General features: G+C 41.9%; 1 protein-coding gene across 1 annotated transcript in view; it reads right to left on the bottom strand.

Annotated features, from left to right (window-relative positions):
- Positions 1 to 11,781: 11,781 nt before the first annotated feature.
- The window catches only part of CLSTN2 (calsyntenin 2), a 343,593-nt gene continuing 335,611 nt past the window's right edge, over positions 11,782 to 19,763 (bottom strand). Inside the window, exon 17 of the mRNA XM_035132736.2 lies at positions 11,782 to 16,744. Within this exon, the coding sequence (XP_034988627.2) occupies positions 16,526 to 16,744 (219 nt within the window). The 3' untranslated portion in view covers positions 11,782 to 16,525. The remainder of the gene's footprint in view (positions 16,745 to 19,763) is intronic.

Below are 19,763 nucleotides of genomic sequence, written 5' to 3' on the forward strand. Positions count from 1 at the left end.
TTCACTTGCCTTCTTCACTTGCTTTTTAGACAGCATTTTTGGACACCCTATTCTTATCAAGCATCCCATTTTTATACACTATTTATACACCCATATCTTTTGTTGAGGAAAAAAATGCCTGCTGAGATAAAGGAATCTTAAAACTGTGATAACGAAAGTATTCTGCTTATCCCAGTTGTGTATTGAGTTGTCAGCTGGAATCCACAGTCCAATTGTTTGCTACTATGGGCAGTTTTTAGGAGTTGGATACAGTGCTTTACAATAGAAATATACAAGTACTTGCCTTTTTTGTCCTATCCTCATACCTTTTCTTTCCTTCAGTTTTACACTTCCCCCTTCCCCCCTTTATGTTGTGTTCTTAGTAATAAATGGTGGCTTTCTTTACTTTTTAAACAGGAACCCCATCTATTTTGCATTGCTGTTGTACGCTCACAACAACAACACACTGCGACCTTGACTTCATTACCTTCAATCCAGTTTATGTGCAACCGCTGCTTAGGCAGTTTGCAGATCCCAACATTTTCTACTGCAAACAATGAACATTAATCAGCTAGGAATAAAACATGGAGGTCAAAATACAAAGTAATTCTGTAAGGAAATGGACTCAAGACCTCGCTAAAATGTCTCTGCTGCCTTGTCCCTAGTGTCATGGCAAAGCTAGGCACAGAAGGGTATCCAGCTACCTGGTGTCCAAACTAGCCATCTTATGCACATTAATTCTGTTTGGCAGAGGTGCTAGGACTATTAGGAACATTACAGAAGCATACTGTCTTGGGAGCGGGACTTCTTCTCTGCCAGAACACACCGTTCCTGCATCTCTCAGGTGGGCGCCATTGGGGGCCGCTTCCTAACATGGATAGTGCTGCTTGTTTACAACAACTGAGGCGTCTGAGTTCCAGCATTTCCCCCCCCTAGAACAAAAAGCACTGCTTGGGAGTAGTTGTACCACCTCCTGGTTTGACACTTAACACACACAGGCAATGCCCCAGAAGCTAGAAAAATCCTGGATAGATCGGGAGCAAAGAGGTCATCCCATGTTTTCCTATACTGGTTGCTGGACCCATTGTAAGCAGTGTGGGCCAGTCAATGTATAACCCAAGCATAGGGTATCCCTTCCCGTATTGGCTGTAAATGATAGGCTATTAGGGCTCAACTGCAAGTTGAATGTGTGTATGTTTGTATGTGCATGTCTTTGCGCTTTGTACTTTTTTAGCTTTCTGGAAAACGGTGCTTATGCTGTTATAGAGTTTAATCACTAGGTAGCACTGCTCTTGTTTGAGAGCTTCTTGTTCACTGTGTCTCCTAAGCCTTCTTCGACACTACATGACATCATCTCCAATACAAAACAATGCGCTGCCATACCTAAGAAGCGATGTACATGTTTGGTAAAGAAAATAATTTACTAGAGGCTGCAATAATGATTAGACAGGAATGCATGGATTGAAGACAATTTAGATATTTGCAGAAGCAATAGCAGCAAGAAGTATATATATTCATGTGAAAAGTTTTAACAATACGAGACTATGGTTACTCCCAGGTAACTGGGTATAGGATTGCAGCCTAAATGATAATCAAGAACTGTTACTATTTAACAACACACAGAGATGCACGTATTAGGACAACCAGTATGCAAGTAGTCTATTGAAAGTTAAACAGAATGTTAAAAGCATATTTATTATGTACTCTAGTAGTTTATCCTGTTGAATATTATTCCATCTGAGGCAGTGTAAGCTTAATCCTGAGAACAGTAGAAGCAAGTCTTACAAGTTATACTATGTTTATTACTAAAAAAGTGATGTAACAGATAGATGGAATGTACCTTTTGTGCATAAGGATGCATGTGGAAGATCTCAGCATTTGTGAATCTACCAGTACTGTTAAATGAATTACTCTTTTACCATTACTCTTACCACTTAGTAGCTGATTCTGAATACAAAACCAACTTGAGTTTGTGGTATTACTTTACTGTAGAAAGAACAAATATGGCCTACAGCCCACAATCCAATTACTCCTGTGTAGCTCTAACAAAATGAAGAACTGTTATGGATAGAGTAAATTGGGTGCGGATGCCATAGTTAGACATGACTCTGTCTGAATAGCTGTTATTTTATAAAACAGAACATATCAATATGTCTTCACAGCTAAACTTGCTGCATAGTTTTAGAACTATATTTTAGCTTTGGAATAGATTACTTCTGCTTTTTAAAAAATGTTATTCTGCTTGTGGTGGTTTTAGGTAGAAAATTGAACTGACTGACAGTCAATGTTTCTAACATTTTTAATCAATTGTTAAATATTGGTTTAGCAGGATATTATTTGAACTGGGTGCAAACAGCCCAAATGACTTTGTTGACTGAGTGGTCAACAAATGTTATAAATAAAAAAATAACCAATGAGAAGGAATGTTTTTGATTTAGATCAATACAATTTCAAAAACAAGATACAAAATTAAATGATCAGATAGAAACATGGCCTAATTCCTAGTCAAGTAGAATCAAAAGCATTTTGAGGCAGTCTGAAAAAAACATACTCCCACTTCTCAAGCTGATTCCGCTTTGAATTAATGAATGCTTGCAAACCTAGATTAATTGACCCTATTAAAGAGCCATGTGGTTGAGATGCTAAAACCTTTGGGAAGATTTCATAAAAGTCCTGTGAAATTTTATACCAAAGGAATGAAGTTGAAATATCCCTTTATTTGTTCTCATAATAAAATATCTAATAACTATGTCTATATTAACATCTATTGAACATTTGTCCATTTGAAGTAGTACATATAGACCATTTCAGAGAACAGACAAGAACCAACATGAAAATATCTTTCCTCTTCCCTCCCTGTCCCTTTTCCCTTGTGTGTTGAGTGTTTTTAGCTGGTACGCCTGTGGGTAGGGGCTTGTTTTAATGGAGTGAATGTAAGCTGCTCTGGGGGCCTTTTCAGATGATCAGCAGGGATACAAATGATGGTGATGATGATAATAAATTTTCTGGAATAATATTAGTCTATTCTAAACTGCATCGGCTTCATCAATTTAACACTTCTCATTGCAGTTTATTATCAAATCAATAACTTGCGCGTAACCAAAAATATTGAGCACAAATGGTTGCACTGGTATAGAATCATAGAACTGTGCCGTTGGAAGGGACCCTGAGGGCCATCTAATCTAACCCCCTGTAAAGCATTCATGGCTGAGAACTATCCAACTTCTGCTGAAAAGTTGACTCATGGGAGTCTGTTCTACTCTCGAACAGTTCTTACTTCCAAAAAGTTCTCCCTGAAGTTTAGTCGAAATCTCCTTTCTTGCTACTTGAAATCATTAGTCTGGGTCCTAGCCTCTAGAGCAGTAGAAAACAAACTTGTTCCATCTTCCATGGGACAGCCCTTTACATATTGGAAGGTGGCTATCATCTCCTCCCAGTCTCCTCTTTACCTGGCTAAATGTCTCTAGACCCCCTCAACTGTTCCTCTTAAGGCTTGATTTCCAGACTCTATCATCTTGGTCACCCTCCTCTGCACACATTCCAAACTTGACATTTGTTACTCTGATTGTTCAGACTCGCTTCTCTTCTACCTGCTTTCACACCACTCAACTTTCAATAAACTTGCTTTCTCTTTACACCATTGCCCAATTAATCTTGGGTCTTGCTGATTCTTCAAAAATCAAAAGGTTACTACCAAAATACCAGTGTTTACTGCAGATTAAAGTAATGCCTTTTAACATTGTTCAGAAATGTCACATTATGGCAGGCAGATCAGTTTAAAATTGTCACTCTGTTTCCATTATTAAAATATATTGCCTGGCTTCATGTATATTTCTGGGCACTATTCAGAGTACTGGCACCTTCTCACCTCTGATTTTTATGATCTTCAGGGGATCTACTTTGGGTGCTTCCATTTCAAAATATAAGGAGGTGAGACATATTGGGAAGACCTGCTCCGTAGTGGTGTTTATGGAACATACTTGCATGGTATAACATTAAAACTGTTTAATTTGTCTACAGTTTTAATAACTGAGCTGGAAGGAGACTAATGCTTCCATTATTGTTTTCAAGTGTCTGTTTCTCTTTAATGTCATTGTTGAAGAATACTATGAAGTTTTTCTTTTGATTATGATTGTAAGACACCTTGGAGTCTAGACAGCAGCCAATATTTCAAATAAAATAAAATACTACCGTGTTTCCCCTTTTTTAAGACACCGTCTTATAACTTTTTTTCCTCAAAAAAACACACGGTGGCTTATTTTCAGGGGGTGTCTTTTTTTTTTAAGTGCTGGTACAACTGGGTCCCACTGGCTCAGGACACTCGGTGCTCTCTTCCGCGCACATTATAAACACCACACTCTAGCCTACTGTGCTATCCAGGTTTTACTGTCAACCAGGCTGGCAGCAGCTCTCCAGAATTTCAAACTTGGGGGTACCTGGGGGTTAAACCTGGGATCCTTCTGCTCCCCGGGCTCTCTCACGCCGGCCGAGGAATGAGGAGGGAGGCCGTGACCCGTCCCGCTCTGAGATGCTTGTGAGGGAAGCGCGAGGGGGACGAGGCTTGGGCCCATGCCCCTGGCGCGCGCGCGCGGCTGAATGACGAGCCGAAGCGGAACCTTTTCTCTGGGGGGGGGAGACGCGCGCGCGCACACACACACACACACACACACACACACATACACACTGAGAGAGAGACACGCACAGGGAGAGAAAGAGACGCGCGCACACACACACACACACACACACAGAGACGCACGGGGGAGAGAAAGAAAGAGACGCGCGCGCACACACACACACACACACACACAGAGACGCACGGGGGAGAGAGAGAAAGAGACGCGCGCACACACACACACACACAGAGACGCACGGGGGAGAGAGAGAAAGAGACGCGCGCACACACACACACAGAGAGAGACGCACGGGGGAGAGAAAGAAAGAGACGCGCGCGCACACACACACACACACACACACAGAGACGCACGGGGGAGAGAGAGAAAGAGACGCGCGCACACACACACACACACAGAGACGCACGGGGGAGAGAAAGAAAGAGACGCGCGCGCACACACACACACACACACAGAGACGCACGGGGGAGAGAGAGAAAGAGACGCGCGCACACACACACACACACAGAGACGCACGGGGGAGAGAGAGAAAGAGACGCGCGCACACACACACACACACAGAGACGCACGGGGGGAAGAGAGAGAAAGAGACGCGCGCACACACACACAGAGAGAGACGGACGCACGGGGAGAGAAAGAAAGAGACGCGCACAAACACACACACAGAGAGACGCACGGGGGGGAGAGAGAGAGACGCGCGCGCGCACACACACACACAGACGGACGCACAGGAAGAGAAAGAAAGAGACGCGCGCACACAGAGAGAGAGACGCACGGGGGAGAGAGAGAAAGAGACGCGCGCACACGCACACAGAGAGAGAGACGGACGCACAGGGAGAGAAAGAAAGAGACGCGCGCACACACAGAGAGCGTGCGGCTGCAGCGCTCACGAAGCAGCGCTGCACTTAGGGGAAGATGGCCAGGGAGGGGGGCTGCGGGGTCAAGGCAACGCGTGAAAGGGAGGGATGGCGAGGAAGAAGTGGGGAGTGAAGTGATCGGGGCTTTAACATGCCCGCACGCGCAAAAGGGAGGCTCGGAATGTGGAGATCGGTTCTGGCTGCTTCTCTTAAAGTGCCGCAAGTAACGAGCCTCTCTCTCTTTCCTCCTGCCGCTCGTGCCCTTGGTGCTTCGTGCGGCGCTGCTTCACGCTTTGTCAGCGCTGCAGCCGCCACCGCTTCTGGGCACCCACCCGACCCCGCAGGCTTCCTCCTCCTGCCGCGGCCGGCATTGCAGGAGCTGGGTCCTGCTGGCTGGTGCTCCGTGCGGCACTGCTGCACGCTTTATTGGCACTAAAGCAGCCACCGCCGCTTCCGGGCACTGACCCGACCCGGCAGGCTTCCTCCTCCTGTCGCGGCCGGCATGCTGGGTCCTGCTAGCTGGTGCGGAAGTATGGCTTATTTTCGGGGTATGTCTTATAGCTCTCAAATGGTTAAAAACCCTGCCATGGCTTACTTTCTGACTACGTATTAAAAAAGGGGAAACACGGTAATAAAAGCTGTCACTTACCACTTGAAATAATTATAAGGGGAATTCTCTGCCAAGGTTACTTAAAATGTTTGTACAATGAGCCTAAGAATCTGATCATCACACATTATTGTGTTATGCTACAAGCAGGGTTACAAGAGCACTTTAAGACTATGGCTTAATTTGCTCCCACAATTGGCTGTGGCAGTTCAAAGCTTCTTATATTAATCTGGACATCTGTTCTGCTGTGGCTACTTTTCTATCACACTCATATTATTTCTTTGTGCATTGCTTTGACAGGATGCAGTTCTAAAGAGTGGCTTCAAAATACTTTAAATAAATAATCTAGGTTCTCTGATGCCCTTTTGTGGACCAAAGGGCATCATCCACATGAAGGTATGAGCAGGCTTGAGAGAACCCCAAGGCTGTCAGAAAAACAAAACCATTAGGGCAAAAAAATAAATTATTTATTTGGTGGGGAATACCTCAAAACAGCCCAGTGAGGATTGGGTAGGTGTACATGCCAATTTTGCTTTCTCATTTTCCCAGTCTTTCTTTCAGTTTTCCACACTGCCACAAAAGTTTGCATCTCTTTTTTTATCAATTTTCTCCTAATGTACCCATTTTTGTACTCAGTTTTGCCTAATAGCTAAATTTTTGCAAAGCATTTTTGCATGTTATTTAAAATATATAATGCATGTTTGTAATTTTCACCAACATGCTCCCCCCCCACTCTTCACCCCAGTGTATGCATTCTTGTGCAAATTACTTGACTAGATAATTGTACAGCAAAATTCAGATAGGTGTCACTTTCAAAAGATGACAGTGTTTTCATTTGCATATTGTTTGGGGAAGAATGAATTAGGCAAGTTTGCCTTCAATTCATACTGTACTGAATTTCTCCCGCATCCCTAGAACTGTTTAGTGGGCATCAAATGCTGCCCTATATTTGAGAGGAAGAAAACGTAAAACAAGGAGGAGTTTTGAGTGAAGTAGCTGGGATCTTGAACAGGGAGCACTCTGCACTGTAACGTTATTTTGCAAGTCTCACTTGTCAGACACCAAATTTATGCCTTGGGGGAAAAAAATATTATACAGCTGGCATCTTTGTCCAAAACCCAGCTGACCTAGCATGCATTGATGAAACCTGATTGGATGGAGAAGGAATGAGTCTCAGTTTCTTAAATCTATTATCCAGGTTTCACAGCATCAGTCAAGACTTGAGGAGTGAGGAGAGGGTGGCAGCAATGATTTCTATGGGTTTAATGCTCTCACCCATCATGCTTAAGTACCCTATATAACAGACAGCCACGTTTTCTTGGTCTAAGAATGTAGTTTCTTGTTTTTATGCTCTTATTCCCAAAACATTACGGCATTTCTTCACAATACTTGGGATTAAGTTTACTTTACAGGTGTGAGGTTTCATTCCATTAAACATTTTCCCAGCGCTCTGCAGCTTCCACAGCTGCTTCCCAATTGAAGTCTGGAAAACCTGGAAGGGTGGCCACTCCTCCCATGCCTGGGATTGTGTGCTTGCCAATTTGGATTTGCCTTTCCTATTGCTTAAAAACAAACTAAGAAACAAACTGATTTATTTTAAAATGAAAAGTCTTCACTTGAAAAACAACAGCTGACTGCTGCACAATAAGCAGTCACTTTGTCGTCTTGTGCTTACAGAAAAGCCCAGCTGAGAATGTCGTGAGGAGTTCAGTAAAGGCAATCACCCAGGAAGGCTGTACACTGTAGACTACTAGAAAGATGATTGGTAGAATGAAAGAAACGACACTCGCAAACACTCCTTAGCCACCTTAAAAGTAAGGTAAGCACAAAACCTTTTACCTACGAGAATTTCAAAGAATTGTTTAATGTGCTTTTGAATGCAGCATCCCTTTTCATCAACTGGTGGCAAATGTTTTTTAAAATGGGTTGAAGTAACTTTTTGGCACAGCACTTGTAAAGAAGAAGCATTTTACCGCACCTAGTGTTGCCAAAGCATACAGTTGGAGACAAAAGAATATATAACCCTTGCTTTTAGAATATTTAGGAATAAGTGGCATTTCTTAAAAGAAAGGGTGCAGAACAATTTCAATCTGCAAAATGCATACTCATTAAGAACTGTGACTTTCCTGCATGAAGAGACAGGAAGAGCCAAGTATGTGCGTTTTCACTCTGCTCAAGGAAATTGTGACTAAAACTCTCTCACTTGGGTGGGCAGGCAGTACCAAACAGCACTTAACATTTAATAAGCGGGTTTCCCAGAACTCCTTAATACAAAATAGGGAAAACGATAAACATAAAAATGAAACGGCAACATCTGATGCTTTTCTTTGGGGCAAGATCAATAAGAGCATTCAGTATCTCCTGGTTCCTCTTTATTTTCTTTAGTAATTCTGAAATGCATTTCATCTTGTTAAATATCCTTTGCAGAAAATCCAATTAAAGTGGACAAAAGAACAGTATTGGGTTTAGATCTGATTATCCATATGTGTATATTCCTCTGACTTCAGAAGTATTTGGATGCAGTTTGCACAGAAAGGAAGTGCAGTGAATCTCTGATTCACAGCGAAATGGATAGATAATCTCCTATGCATTCATCTGCTTCCTGACATACTCCTTGACAAAAATTCTTTAACTACATACTGTAAAGCAACTCTGTGATTTGTGTTTAAGGAAAGCTGGTGCACAAATACGCTTGAAAATCTTCATTTCCTTAGGGATTCTTTTCAGAAGACAACGTATCTCAGATCTTCTGAAACACATTCACAAAAACACACTATTAATTTTCCTGTAGCTATCTTTAAATTGAACTTCTTTGGTTAGGTGAATATGAAGAAAGAACTAAGTCGTGGTTACTGTTTCCGACAGCAGTGTTTCAATCTGAGTTATATGAATGTGTGTAATATAATCACAGGAGCCAACTCCTAGGGGCCAAGGTCCCTCTCCTCTCCTCCCCTCCCCATTAAATATTTGAGGGGGCTGCCCCCCCTCAGAGTTGATGGGCATTGCCATTCCAATGGTGTGCGTACACTGCACCATGTGAATGATTATGTGGGGCAACCCTGAATATAAGGTGCATATTGTGTAAATAAGTCAATTATACTAATGGTCTGAATGCAGTATTATATGATGGGAAAGGCAGGTTTCCAAGGGCCACTGGATCTGTACCTAGACTTCAATGACACTAGCATTTCACCCAAAGTCTTGGGGTAAAAAGGTAAAGGGACCCCTGACCATTAGGTCCAGCCGTGTCCGACTCTGGGGTTGCGCGCTCATCTCGCATTATTGGCCAAGGGAGCCGGCGTATAGCTTCCAGGTCATGTGGCCAGCATGACAAAGCTGCTTCTGGCAAACCAGAGCAGCACATGGAAACGCCGTTTACCTTCCCGCTGTAGCGGTTCCTATTTATCTACTTGCATTTTGACGTGCTTTCGAACTGCTAGGTTGGCAGGAGCTGGGACCAAGCAACGGGAGCTCACCCCGTCACAGGGATTCGAACCACCGACCTTCTGATCAGCAAGCCCTAGGCTCAGTGGTTTAACCACAGCGCCACCTGGGTCCCTAGTGTCCAAATCATGCCCTCAAAATTATGAACATTATAAATACACACACAGAGAGAGAGGCAACTCATGTTTGCCATTGTTTTCCTCTAGCTCATTCTCTAATATCCTCTCTAGATCTTCTTGGAGGAAAGGCGTGATGCAAAAAAGTACTAAACAATATAACAACTGCATTCTTTAGGAACGTGGTAACCACACAACTTCAGTAACTTATTAACTTAGCCTTGGAGCACCATCAAGTTCTTTCTTCTCCTGCCCAACAACCACTGTAGGCAAAAGACACTGGAGCTTCTTTAATTCAACACTTGCATGTGGTCAGTCAGAGCCACCATTTAAGTAGACTGCAGCACAGGAAGACTGCAATAAGATACCAATTAATTAATTTTCGGCTGCCATCCTATACCCACTCACCTGGAATTAAGCCCCATTGAACTCATTGGGACATACTTCTGAGTAAACCTGCATATGATTAACATCAATTATTCTTCTCCTGAGTGCTATTTTTCTAGAAAAAGAGGTGCCCAAACTCACCATGAATGCCTCCTTTGTTCTCTTATAATGACAATGGCACCCACCTGAGAGGTGGTGGAACTGAGTTCTGGCTGAACAATCATCATCATCATAATCTGGCAAAGAAAAACCAAACAAGCCAAGAGGCATACTTTTAAAATATATGCCATAATTTGCCCAAATGGGATCATCCAATATTTGTATTAATATGTTACCAACATTGAAATTTCACTATTGTTGCTGTGATAACTTTAAAAAGACTGATTACTCTGAGGTTCTGGCTGCCAGTTTCCTCAGGCTCATAAAACAAGCAGGTTTTCTTCTGCTGTGTTACTGACAGGAAAAAAAAATACTAGTTACATTTCATGTGTCACATTTCAAATGGCTGTGACACCTTTATTCCTGTCCAAGGGATATTTGCCATCTGTTGCTGGTACAGAAGTACCTGAGCAAGGAAGCAGAAAAACAGCACACAGAACACTGGAGGGGAAGAGAAAGCAACTCACAATGGCAGAGCAAACATTAATCACAAAAATTGGGATGTTAATCATATGGCAGGCATCAAGATTTACTACACGCGGTTCTTTTCCTTCAAACAAGGCTGCTGAAAATTGGCTACATGAAAATTAAATTGCGCTATGAGCATTACATTGTTACTTTCAATAAACAGGCACAACTTTCACACATTTATAATTAATATAATCAGCCGCTACCTGGAGGGTGTGCATTGGGTGATCATATCTCAGTTTAATAAATCAAGATAGGAACAAGAGTTTTGTCCAACCACTCAGCCCCTTCATGGCATGAGCAGTCGAACCATATGATTAACCACAGTTCCCCGTATTATTCAAAATTGGGAACTTCAGTTACTAGCCATGAAGCAAGTCAGGATATTAAATCAACTTCAAACCATTGTTTTAATTACCTAGGCTTCTTCCAGAGCAGATAACCATAGTTTCCCAGTTTGAATGATTTGGGACTCTACGGTTAATAACAAATGTCATTGGTTGACAGCACATGCTGATTGAATGGGTGTAAATTCAGACAAAATTGAAGCTATAATTAGAATCTTCCTGGTTTGGTTGCTTATCCAGGAAGGGAAGAGCAAAGGACCTGCATATGCTATGCAGGCAGAAGGCTCATTCATTCCCCAGCTTTATAAATCAAGATAGGATTATCAGAACATGGCCTTCGTAAAATGTGCCCATTTTCTAATAGCTTGGTGATTACAGAACCTATGGTCTGGTTTGTGAAACTAGGCTTAATGAGCATGCAGAGGGGTGCCAGAGGGGGGACTTTCAGCTGCTTTGCTCCTATCTTGCCTTTCCTACTGTTGTGGTGCATGGAGCTAAGCCAACACTTGGCTTATGTGTTGTCCAACCGTGGACTCATGGTTATATGCTTTTCTCACAAATCACAAGTTGGAGCCCTGAGTCCTGGTCCTTTTTGCGTGGTCTCACTAAGCCTAGGTATGGCCCAGCCTCCCATCAGGTCAGCTTTGCTAAGTAGCAAATGTTGCACTTCAAACAGGCTGTCAGAAGAGGAATTAAATTCACTTGATGGTACAAGTGATTTTAGTTGCTGAATCATATGATACATATTGTGTATCTGTGCCTAAATTAGCTGTAATGATTCCCCCCCTTTTCTTTTCTTTTCTTTTCTTACCTTGCCCTTTTTGTACTTGTGACCTATTATCTGACCACTCAAATTCACAGATACACCTTGTAACACAGATCTTAGGATCCATGTTCATACCGAAGATATCTGAAGTGCCTTTAATTATTTAGGCACCACAAAATTCCCATTGTATCCTAACACAACTGGGGTTCCTTGGAAACTGCTGTCCCTGAAGGCCTGGGACCTTAGCTGGTGAGCATCTAGATATCAGCAAACATGAAGCTATGAGCCTGCATTTATTAATGCTGCTCCTTAATTGGAACAAATGTTGGCAAAAGCCATAGCCCCCAAAACCTGCACTTGGCTTAGTGGCTTCCCAGATAAACTTATTTTCCACACATATTTGCTCCAAACACCTTGCCTACACTTGCCATGAGCCCTCCTGCTACAAGCCCTCTTTTTCTTTCAGCCTTCTGATCACCCTCTTGTTCCTAAATGCTGCAAGTTTTGTACCTGAAAAGACAAACTTGAGTTTGTATTCTTCCTCCACATCATGTTGCTTGCATTTATTGGTTGGCCAGTCTTCTAACAGATATAAGATGGACAATGACACTCATTGGGTGTGTCCAGTACCTTCTACTACTTATCTGTGCATTTACAAATGGAACATTTCTGCTAATGCACCCAAGGATTATAAACCACCCCACACATAGCTATAAACATTATCAAGCCAAACATCACCCTCTCAAGCACAGGAAAAGAAAACCAGCTCTGTAGACACCGCAACCATATACCCAAACCCATCCCAAGACTTGGGACTTCAATGCAGCAAACTATATTGGTCTTATAGCACACTAAAGTGTAAATGTATATCTCTCTCTCTGAAAGACCACAGATACTCCTATGTAGCACAGGCAATCTCAGTACAGATTAAGATAGATATCGCAGAAAGAACTGAAGTAGCTCTGGTCAACTGAAGTGTTTTCATTAAATAGAAAGGCTGCATGTTTCTGAGAAGGTGCGGATGGCTGAAATCCTTTCTTTGTTTTTGATCCCTAAATAATTGATAGTTTTAAGCTAAGCATCAAGAGATCACCTTGTAAACAAGGAAACAGAAATGAACAAAAGGAAATATAAATCAATGACTGTCAGAAATACTGCTAAGAACCAGGGGAGGGGATGTTTAGCACAATTCTTCCTGTTTCCACCATTACTGTAGAATTCTAGATGAAAATAAGAGTTTCTCACTATATGAAGAAGAACTGGTAGAGCATTTAACTCAGGGGTAAGGAACTGAGATGTTGTTAGGCTCCAGCTTCCTCATCCAGCATAGTCAATGGTCAGGGGTTTGCAGTCCAGCAACATCTGGACGGCCAAACATTCGCCACCCTGATTTACATGGATGCACCATGCAAAGTATGTGGATGATGATACAGAATGCTTTTAAATGTAAGAACCTAGCAGGATCAGGCTGCTGGATCAGGCCAAAGGCCTATCTAGTCCTGCATTCTGTTCTCTCTGTTGTCCATAAGCAGAACATGAGCAAAATAGCACTCTCATGCAGAGTACAGAACAATTGTTTAAAGCTACTGTAGAGGGAGTATTGGCTTTGATGTTATAATCTGGAAATATTTACAATTTAAAAAATAAAGCAACTTTGCCTTCCATAATGAACCAGCATAATCTGAACAGATTTATTTTTAATAACTAATTACAGATTATTGGTATTTGTTTGAATGCCCAGTGCAAGTAGATTACAATCGACTTGTTTGTGCAGCTTTAATACAAGTCCTGAATGTTAGACCTTCATTAGGTACCTTAGCATTTTCGTTCAACATATTCATTAAAATATTCTCCCATGTGGTCCTCTTGAGAAATACATTGTTCTTTCTTTCCCTTCTAAATTTGTAAGAGGTGCAACCAATGCTAACAGATTTAACAATTCAACTTGACACTTGTTAGCCTACAGAGTCTACAGAAGATTGCAAACTTCTGAATGTAAAAAATAACAATGAATGGCCTATTCGTGAAGCTGAACTTTCCCTTCCTTTTCCAGTCAACTTCGGATTAAGAGAGCAATTCTATCGCAAGATCTACTGGGATGGATGGGTTAGGTAAGTGGATCTCCAGCTGAGCTAGTCAGGCTATGCCAGCTTAAACCTCCAACCTCAGCTCCACCAGATATATACTGGTGTATCTCCCCCATCCCAGCTAGCCTGGCAAACATTAAACCAGCATAAGAAAACAGGTGTTCTGGAGGTGGGACCAGAGTGGGAGGACTTAGGCCTACTACGTCCATTCAGCTCAGTCATGTCACCTGGAAAAGAACACTCATTTAAAGGATTGGTTCCCCTCTGCCAAGCTTAAGCCTCGTCATTCAGCAGTAGCTCCATTGCTGAACAAAGTTTGGACTGGGTGTAACTTTACACCATCTTGACTTACACAGGCTTGCTTTACACCAGCATCTTGTGTATATGATTGCTTCCTTCAGGTGCATCTGAATGGTTGAGCACTACTTAGTATCATCAGAATTTTGACACACAAGCATGTCATTGCCCTTTCTGGACCTCTATGAATCCACATGGGGATGATAAAATTTGCTGCAGTTCTCAAAGTTACTTGTATGGCAATTCTTATGCTGATCTGGTAATCAGAAGGAAACATTTTTTATTTTATTTTTTGAGTAGAGAAATTGATGTAACTTAAATTTAAAAATTCAATTTATATTTGGGAAGTGTTAATCTATTGTCAGAACATTTCATGTAGGCTGCTAAACAAAACAAATTTAAATATTGGTTCCCCCCACCAGCTTACTTTGACAAAGAAATATAGATACATTCTAATACTGTACAGAAATTATTTAATGGAGGACTTGTTCATGGGTTAACTAAGAAGGCAAACCCCACACCCACACTATCTTTCTCTCTCATTTCCCTGCTTCTGCTTTAAAATGACCTATGGGCTCATGCCTGGATAATATTTAAACAAAAAAGAAAGTAAGCTAATCTCATAGTGCTCAAATGAGACAATGCAGCTGTCTAGACAGATTCTCTTTAGCCCGTCCTAGCTTCAAAATGACACACCTATCTATGAACCTTAAAATGTTTAGGGTCTTAAACTCTGGCAGCTAGGTAGCAGGAAAGACCTTCCTTCCTTCCTATATTACAGCTCAGTGGTTAAGCACCTGGTTTGCATGCAGAATGTCCCAGCTTCAATCCCAGGAACCCGCAGTTAAAAAGGATTCGCTAGCAAGTGCCGGTTTCTGCCTGAAACCCCAGAGAGCCATTGCCAGTCAGATTAGACATACTCGAAGACAGATGTACAAATAGTCTGACCTAATCAGAGGCAGCTTCCTACACTCCCTTCGCTCAGAACTTATTCCTGGAGAAAATAAAATAGCAGCAGCTATATTTTCATGTAGCTGCAAAGACAAAGAAAATTAAGGGGAAAACTATACAACAAACCACACAGACATGCCAATGCCTTTTCAACATTTAGAATACAGTGGTTGAGGGGAGGGAACCAAAACTACCCTAAACTATAAACTGCATTTCCTCCCAAACTCTACTAGTTGTTTTTGCTTTAGTTTCATTATCTTGCACTTTCCAAACATGCCTCCCCTTCAACAACAAAAATGAAACCAGTCTGGGGTTCAGATGAGAGACCTTTCAGCTGTAGCCTTGTTTGCTTGGTGCCCGATATATTTCGGCAGAAAACAGAATATACCAGTTCTAACTGCAGAAATAAAATCAGGGGCTTTCTTTCTAATATGTGCTAGGGAAAAATTCCCCTAGGTTACATGTTTAGATCCATACAACAGCACTTGTCTAAATCTCAGCCAAGCCCAGCTATTGTATAATGCTGCCATAAGGTATATCAACAAAGTAATGATTTACAGTGCAGAGAATAGATTTTCTGTGTAAATCAGAAGCAAAGGTCTTAACCCAAGTAACACTCCAGTCAAACCTATATTTTGCATGATATAACATTGGTTCAACTGTGTGATAGAGGGAAAAGTCATCACATGCAAAGATATCAGCTTATAGGATTTTACCAGGCATTAGTTGAGTATGAGTAGGTGGATTGGATAAGGACTTTCCACCTGCCGAGTTTGAACATTAGCAGTGAAACTGATTATCCATTCCTGTGTGTGTTTGGGTGTGTGTCACCCATACACCCACATACCCAGTTTAAAGTACTCTGAATCCCTCTTGCAGAAGGCAATTAATTAAAACAGAACAGTGGAAATGAGAGCGAAGTAACGTTGCCCTAATGAGTAGCACCTACATTTTTCCTTCTGAATGTAGGATTCTTAACCGAAGTCGAATGAAACCCAGAAAGGGGGTATGTCTACCTGGACTCTCAGAATTCACTTAAATAGAAAAAGAAAAGGTGAAGTGTATCCTTCATGGACTGACAAACAGGACTTTTGCATATTCTTATTTAGAAGATATTGGAGTTTCCTGGAAAGGGAGAAGTGGTAAGGAACATATGGCGTCAGGTTGGTGTTATCACAGGTGAGACATAAACGGTTGTACCCTGTGCTTTTACCAGGTGCCATTACCCATACACTAGGAAAGGAATAACTATCTGGAGCAGTTTGATACAACTACATCAAATTCAGGCAATGCAGTTCGATCATCTGAAGTCAACAGAGTTAAATCCTGCCAATTAACTCATAGATCCAAGATGGGGTTGACGCAGTAGGATTGACTCAGAAATACACAGTATTGGTGTATACAAAAGGAGCAATAAAACTAAGGGTTTCTAGTAGGGTAGTGTTGAATCATCCCACTCCAGCTGATCTTGCCTGGTTGCATTTTGTTTGTCTCCTTTATTTCTGATAGCTGCTGCTGCTGCTGCTTCTTCCTCCTCCTCCTCCTCTTCTTCCTCTTCACTTTCATCTGATTCAGCGCTGGTTGTATCTTCCTCTTCCTCTTCCTCCTCTTCGCTTTCTTCTTGTATACGACGAGGTTCCTCATATTTCTGTATTGTGCAGAAACACGGGGAAGAGCTTCTATTAAGAGATTAGTTGTACTACTAAAGGCTAAAAAGGTAATGGGGGAAGAAGCTTCCTGGTTTTAAAAGTGAGATGAAGTACTAAGAAGCTGGGATTCTGCCTTCAGATGGTTCAATACACAACCATAATTTGGCAGCTGCTATTACCCTAATGGGGCTGTGCTGGACTACATGGGAGACCTACCTATCATGTGATAAGTGAAACCGAAGCCCATTGCAAGAGGGGACAAGCTAAAGGATATAGCTAGAAAACAAAGGTAATTGAGATGTCAGACCTGAAGACTTCTCTAAAATAGCAAACTCAGCTTAAAATTATTATTTATAGAAAGCAATTCTATTGAATAATATCCACCAGTGCCCGACTAACAGAGATCTCCTAATAATTAATCCCCTTCCCATCCCCAAGATAATAGGTCTTGATTGAAGTCTGAAAAAAAGAGTTCTGCGAGTGTTATATGCTCCTCTAGGATGATCAATGTGGGACAAGAAGCTACAGTTAGAACTGGATATGGAACAACTGATTGGTTCAAAATTAGGAAAGGAGCACGACAAGGTTGTATATTGTCTCCCTGCTTATTTAACTTATATGCAGAATTCATCATGCAAAAGGCTGGACTAGATGAATCCCAAGCTGGAATTAAGATTGCCGGAAGAAATATCAACAACCTCAGATATGCAGATGACACAACCTTGATGGCAGAAAGCGAGGAGGAATTAAAGAACCTTTTAATGAGGGTGAAAGAGGAGAGCACAAAATATGGTCTGAAGCTCAACATCAAAAAAACCAAGATCATGGCCACTGGTCCCATCACCTCCTGGCAAATAGAAGGGGAAGAAATGGAGGCAGTGAGAGATTTTACCTTCTTGGGCTCCTTGATCACTGCAGATGGTGACAGCAGTCACGAAATTAAAAGACGCCTGCTTCTTGGGAGAAAAGCAATGACAAACCTAGACAGCATCTTAAAAAGCAGAGACATCACCTTGCCAACAAAGGTCCATATAGTTAAAGCTATGGTTTTCCCAGTAGTGATGTATGGAAGTGAGAGCTGGACCATAAAGAAGGCTGATCGCCGAAGAATTGATGCTTTTGAATTATGGTGCTGGAGGAGACTCTTGAGAGTCCCATGGCGTGCAAGAAGATCAAACCTATCCATTCTTAAGGAAATCAGCCCTGAGTGCTCCCTGGAAGGACAGATCGTGAAGCTGAGGCTCCAATACTTTGGCCACCTCATGAGAAGAGAAGAATCCTTGGAAAAGACCCTGATGTTGGGAAAGATTGAGGGCACTAGGAGAAGGGGACGACAGAGGACAAGATGGTTGGACAGTGTTCTCGAAGCTACGAACATGAGTTTAACCAAACTGCGGGAGGCAGTGCAAGACAGGAGTGCTTGGCGTGCTATGGTCCATGGGGTCACGAAGAGTCAGACACGACTAAACGACTAAACAACAACAAAGGATGATCAAACAAGGTTCCTTTCAGTAATGTGAATGAAAAAAGAGCTGCATACTGACAAAAGTCAAGACAGTTTTAGACCAAGCTATTGTCCTCTTCAGTTTATTAATCTTCAGCAGTGTAACAGCTGCCATGGTTTATTCCCTCCCATGATCCAGTATACCTGAAGGAGCGTCTCCACCCCCATTGTTCTACCAGGACACTGAGGTCCAGTGCCAAGGGCCTTCTGGCAGTTCCCTCGCTACGAGAAGCCAAGTTACAGGGAACCAGGCAGAGGGCCTTCTCGGTAGTGGCACCCACCCTGCAGAACGCCCTCCCACCAGAGGTCAAAGAGAACAACAATTACCAGACCTTTAGAAGGCATCTTAAGGCAGCCCTGTTTAGGGAAGCTTTTAATGTTTGATGGGTTTCTGTATTTTAATGTTTTGTTGGAAGCCGCCCAGAGTGGCTGGGGGAACCCAGCCAGATAGGCAGGGTATAAATAAGAAATTATTATATGATCACTACTATTGTACGTGGAAGAAGGCCATGCTGTTGCTCCAGGTCTAACATTTTGCTGGTGTTAGGACGGAGCTGCAGAATGGGTTCATCCCATATGACAATGTGGTTCCAGTATTATTAAGCTGAAGTGATGTATCTTTCATACAATTAAAACTGGAAGGGGCACACTGAGGCAGCTACACTGCTGAAAATAATATTGCAGGCATAGGCAAACTCGGCCCTCCAGATGTTTTGAAACTACAATTCCCACCATCCCCCTGACCACTGGTCCTGTTAGCTAGGGATGATGGGAGATGTAGTCCCAAAACATCTAGAGGGCTGAGTTTGCCCATGCCTGTAATATTGGAAGCAGTTCTTAGGCATGCTTGCAAACTCCTCTGCAACTGGAGAGGATTAATCCTAAAGCTGAGTAGCAAAATGGAGAAAACCCTTCATCATATTATTTTAGGGGTTTCAAAGAACTCGCAAGCCTTTTTCAAAAGTCGGTGGAAGAAGATTGGAAGAAATTTTAAATATATTTTAAATATATTTGATATTTTGAAACGTATTGGAAGTTGTTATAGGCTGCAGGTATAGAAGTAGTGGCTAGTTATCTTGGGAAAATTAATAGTAATGAATTAATTAAACAATGCGAAAAATTATGTAAGTATAAAAGATATAATGTGATTAAGTATATGATGTAGAAATTGCTAAAGATGATATGCAATGAAGCTCAGAAAGGGGGGGACTTGAGGAAGTCACCCTAAAATGGTTAAGAAAAGTGAGACATTTTTGTATTTTGATGTGGTTTTGTTAGTTTTTAATTGGTTTATTTGTTTTTTGTTAACTATAAAATTAATAAAAAATTGGAAACAAAAAGACTATTGACATATCCACCACTCTGGTCTCTTGACCTCTACTTGTATGGCAGAAAGTCTAAAATGTGTGTACAGCTGCACAGACAATCTATGCTATCTAAAACTGTGATTGTGCCGTTTCAGACTGTGTGGTGTGCCCTACTTGTACATGTGTAAGTGCCTCTTTCATATCATT

Source organism: Zootoca vivipara, chromosome 5 (genome assembly GCF_963506605.1).
Source record: "Zootoca vivipara chromosome 5, rZooViv1.1, whole genome shotgun sequence".
In the NCBI taxonomy this organism is placed as follows: Eukaryota; Metazoa; Chordata; class Lepidosauria; order Squamata; family Lacertidae; genus Zootoca; species Zootoca vivipara.